Source organism: Penaeus japonicus, unplaced genomic scaffold (assembly GCF_977035675.1).
Source record: "Penaeus japonicus unplaced genomic scaffold, GWHDUDI00000001_assembly GWHDUDI00000042, whole genome shotgun sequence".
Taxonomy (NCBI): domain Eukaryota; kingdom Metazoa; phylum Arthropoda; class Malacostraca; order Decapoda; family Penaeidae; genus Penaeus; species Penaeus japonicus.
Genome location: NW_028234444.1, coordinates 20,471,898 through 20,476,897, shown reverse-complemented (window position 1 = coordinate 20,476,897; position 5,000 = coordinate 20,471,898). Strand labels below are relative to the sequence as shown.

Below are 5,000 nucleotides of genomic sequence, written 5' to 3'. Positions count from 1 at the left end.
AAAGAGGGGAAGACATGCGGAAGGGAGAGTGAGAAGAGAGAGAAAGAGGGACAAGGAAGAGAGGAAGACAGGCTGGAGGGAGAATGAGAAGAGAGAGAAAGAGGGGAAGACATGCGGAAGGGAGAATGAGAAGAGAGAGAAAGAGGGATAAGGGAGAGAGGAAGACATGCGGAAGGGAGAGTGAGAAGAGAGAGAAAGAGGGACAAGGAAGAGAGGAAGACATGCGGAAGGGAGAGTGAGAAGAGAGAGAAAGAGGGACAAGGAAGAGAGGAAGACATGCCGTAGGGAGAATGAGAAGAGAGAGAAAGAGGGACAAGAAAAGAGGAAGACATGCGGAAGGGAGAGTGAGAAGAGAGAGAAAGAGGGACAAGGAAGAGAGGAAGACATGCCGTAGGGAGAATGAGAAGAGAGAAAGAGGGACAAGGAAGAGAGGAAGACATGCGGAAGGGAGAGTGAGAAGAGAGAGAAAGAGGGACAAGGAAGAGAGGAAGACAGGCTGGAGGGAGAATGAGAAGAGAGAGAAAGAGGGGAAGACATGCGGAAGGGAGAGTGAGAAGAGAGAGAAAGAGGGACAAGAAAAGAGGAAGACATGCGGAAGGGAGAATGAGAAGAGAGAGAAAGAGGGACAAGAAAAGAGGAAGACATGCGGAAGGGAGAGTGAGAAGAGAGAGAAAGAGGGACAAGAAAAGAGGAAGACATGCGGAAGGGAGAGTGAGAAGAGAGAGAAAGAGGGATAAGGAAGAGAGGAAGACATGCGGAAGGGAGAGTGAGAAGAGAGAAAGAGGGGAAGACAAGCGGAAAGGAGAATGAGAAGAGAGAAAGAGGGACAAGGAAGAGGGGAAGACATGCGGAAGGGAGAGTGAGAAGAGAGAGAAAGAGGGGAAGACAAGCGGAAAGGAGAATGAGAAGAGAGAAAGAGGGACAAGGAAGAGGGGAAGACATGCGGAAGGGAGAATGAGAAGAGAGAGAAAGAGGGACAAGGAAGAGAGGAAGACATGCGGAAGGGAGAGTGAGAAGAGAGAGAAAGAGGGGAAGACAAGCGGAAAGGAGAATGAGAAGAGAGAAAGAGGGACAAGGAAGAGGGGAAGACATGCGGAAGGGAGAATGAGAAGAGAGAGAAAGAGGGGAAGACATGCGGAAGGGAGAGTGAGAAGAGAGAGAAAGAGGGGAAGACATGCGGAAGGGAGAATGAGAAGAAAAAGAGGACAAAGGAGAGGGGGAAAAAGACATGCGGAAGGGAGAATGAGAAGAGAGAGAAAGAGGGGAAGACATGCGGAAGGGAGAGTGAGAAGAGAGAGAAAGAGGGGAAGACATGCGGAAGGGAGAATGAGAAGAGAGAGAAAGAGGGATAAGGAAGAGAGGAAGACATGCGGAAGGGAGAGTGAGAAGAGAGAGAAAGAGGGACAAGGAAGAAAGGGAGAAGGAGAATGAGCGTTGGAGGGAATGCCTTGCTCGGTTGTATCTCACGCGGCTGCGCTCAGCTCACAGCTGGGACGCCCTCGACGGCACTCGCTCTCCTTGCTCACTCATCATCATCGTCATCATAATCATTACCATCACCACCACCATCATCATCATTACCATCATCATCATCACCATCGTCATCATTGTCATCATCATCACCACCACCACCCCAACCACCACCATCATCCTCATCGCCACCATCATCACCACCATCATTATCATCACCATCATCACTCATTATTGTCATTATCATCCTCATCACCACCACCATCATCACCATCATGATCATCCACCATCATTATCATCACCATCACCACCATCATTATCATCACCATCACCACCACCATCGTCATCATCATCATTATTATCATTATCATAACTACCACATTCAACATCACCATCACCGTCGTCGTTGTCGTTATCAACATCACAATCATTGTTACTTTTGTTATTATTACTATTATTGTTGTTTTCATTATTACTATTATTATTGTAGTCATTATTATTATTGTTATATTTATAATCATGATCATTAGTATCATTATTATTATAATTATAATTATATATTATAATTATAGTTATATATAGATTATCATTATTATTATTATTACTATGATTATGATTGTATATAGATTATCATTATTATTATTATTATTATTATTATTATTATTATTATAATCATAATTATAATCGTCATAGCCTACCATTAACCACGCCCCTCCCCCCTCTCTCTCTCTCTCTCCCCGCCCGCAGAACCATGGGGGACCGCCTGGGCGTGGCCAAGGCGTCGGGGAACCTGGGCAACACACTCAAGGTGATGGGCAAGTTCAAGGAGGCCATCTGCTGCTGCGAGAGACACCTGGCCATCTCGCAGGAGCTGGAGGACAAGGTGCGTGGGGTGGAGGGAGGGGGAGTGGGAGGGGGGATGGAGGACAAGGTGCGTGGGGTGGAGGGAGGGGGGATGGAGGACAAGGTGGGTGGGGTGGAGGGAGGGGGAGTGGGGGAGGGGGGGTGGAGGACAAGGTGCGTGGGTGGCATGGAGGGAGGGTGGGAGGGAGGGGGGATGGAGGACAAGGTGCGTGGGGTGGAGGGAGGGTGGGAGGGAGGGGGGATGGAGGACAAGGTGCGTGGGGTGGAGGGAGGGAGGGGGGGAGGGAGGGGGGATGGAGGACAAGGTGCGTGGGGTGGAGGGAGGGGGGATGGAGGACAAGGTGCGTGGGGTGGAGGGAGGGGGGATGGAGGACAAGGTGCGTGGGGTGGAGGGAGGGGGGGAGGGAGGGGGGATGGAGGACAAGGTGCGTGGGGGGGAGGGAGGGGGGGTGGAGGACAAGGTGCGGGAGGGTGGCAGGGGGGGAGGGGGGAGGGGAGGAGGGGGGGGGGAGGGGAGGAGGGGGGGGGGAGGGAGGGGGGATGGAGGGGAGGGGGAGGGGGTGGGGGGAGGAAGAGGGGATGGGGGGTTGGGAGGGGGGGGGAGGGGGGAGGGGGGGTGGAGGGTGGGAAGGGAGGGGGGGAGAGGGAGGGAGGAGTGGGGGGAAGAGAGGGAGGGTGGGTGGGGAGAGGGGGGGGGGGGATGGGAAGGGAGGAAAGGGGGAGGAGGGGGGGGAGGAGAGGGAGGGGGAGTGGGGGGAGGGAGGGGTGGAGGGGGGGAGGAAGGGGGGTTGGGAGGGAGTGAGTCAGGAGAGAGAGGGAGGGGGGGGGGGGGGGGGATGGTGGGAGGATTGGGGGGAGGGGAGGTGGAGGATGGAGGGGGGAAGGGTGGGAGGGGTGGAGGGGGGGGGGGGGGGGGGGGGAGATGGGGGGAGGGGAGGGGGAGGGAGGGGGAAGGAGGGGGGGGGGAGGGGGAGGGGAGGGAGGGGGGGGAGAGAAGGGGGGGGGGGGGGGATGGAGAGATGGGAGGGCTGGGGAGAGAAGAGAGGAGGGGCCAGTGGGGGGGGGGGGAGTCGATGGGGAGAGTGAAGAGAGAGATGTGAGGGTTAGGGGGGGAGGGGGGGGGGCAGGGGGTGTGGGGGAGAGGGGGGAGGGGGGGGGAGGGAGGGGGGAGGAGGGGAGGGAGAGAGAGAGAGAGTTGGAGGGAGGGTGGGGGGATGGGAGGGGGGGACGCGAGAAGGGTGGGGAGGGGTGAGATGGGGGGGTGAGGGTGCGATGGGGGGGGGGAATGGATGGGAGAGGTGGGAGGGGGCAGGGGGGGGTGGGGGGGAAGGGGGAGGGGGGAGAGATGGAGAGGGGGAGTGAGGGTTTGGGGGAGCTTGGGGGGGGGGAGGGGGTGTCAGGGATGGGGGTAGGGGGCCGGGGGAGAGGGGAGGGACACTGATGGGGGGGAGGGGAGCGACAAGGAAATGCGGGGGATGGGTTGGAGGGGAAGGGGTGGGGGGGGAGGCGGGGGGAAGGGTGGGAGAGTGGAGGAAATGGGAGAGGGGGAAGGGGGGGTGGGGGGAGGAGGGTGGGGGAGAGCGTGGGGGGAAGCGGCGAGGGATGGGAGGGAGTATGGGGGTCTGGGATGGGAGGAGGGTAGGGTGGGCTGTGGATGGGGGGGTAGGTTGGAGGGTGAGCGGCGCGAGTGAGATGGAAGAGGGAGGCGAGGGAGGAGGGAGGCCCGACAGAGGAGTGAAGGATGAGAGGGGAGGACAGAAGAGGAGAAAGAGGAAGAGGAGAGGGCTGAAGGACAAGGGGGTGTGCGGTGGGGATGGAGGAGAGGGGAGGTTGGAGGGGTGAGGTGGGAGGGAGGGTGCGAGGAGAGGGAAGGGGGAGGGAGGGAGAGGGGAGTGAGAGAAGGAGGAGAGGTGAAGGAGCGAGAGCGAGCAGCAAGCGATAGCGGAGGGGAGAGCGAGAGGAAGAAGGCAGCGGGGGGGGAGGGGAGAGAGGGGGGGCGGAGGGGGGGGAGCGGAGGGGAGGAAGGGAAGGGGAGGAGACAGAGGGAGGGATAGGGGAGGGGAAGAAGAGGTGAGGGTGTAGGGTTGGGTGGGAGGAGGGATGGGGAGAGCGAGTCGAAGAGAGCGAGAGAGCTGAGAGGAGAGAGGGTGGGGGGAGGGATGATAAAAAGGAATGGAAATGTGAGTTGGGGTGGCTTGGCGTGATACCTACCCGAGGGAGGGATAAAGGTGGGAGGGAAAATGAAGCGACGGAGGGAGGGAGGAGCGAGAGGAGTGGGTGGGAGCGAGAGGGTGGAGGGATGGACGGCTGGGGAGGGAGGCGAAGAGCGAAGAGGCGAGAGGGAGGGAGGGAGGGAGAGGGAGGGTGGGATGGACGGAGGGAGAGGGAGGGAGGGAGGGGGATGGGAGGAGTGAGAGAGAGGAAAGGGGAAGAGGTGAGGGGTAAGGTGATGAGGTGAAAAGTGATGAATTGGAAGAATGGGAAAGGTAAGGAAAAGAAGAAGGGAGGGGCGGGTGGGAGTGGAAAGGACGAAGAGGAGACAGGGAGGGAGAAGGAAGTTTGATGGAAGGGAGGGAGGAGGGAGGGAGGGAAGGGAGGAAGAAGGAAGAGAAAAAAGAAGAGAAGGGTGGAGAGGAGCGCGAAGGAAGGAGGAGAGAGGAGAGAGA

At 58.2% G+C, this 5,000-nt stretch overlaps 1 protein-coding gene across 5 annotated transcripts in view; it reads left to right on the top strand.

Moving 5' to 3' along the window:
* Positions 1–5,000, top strand: part of pins (G-protein-signaling modulator pins) — a 133,549-nt gene that overhangs the window by 115,674 nt on the left and 12,875 nt on the right. For all 5 annotated transcript variants that reach the window (XM_086535063.1, XM_043037979.2, XM_043037978.2 and 2 more), the window contains exon 3: positions 2,218–2,353. In XM_086535063.1, coding sequence (XP_086391189.1) covers positions 2,218–2,353 — 136 coding nt within the window. The remainder of the gene's footprint in view (positions 1–2,217; positions 2,354–5,000) is intronic.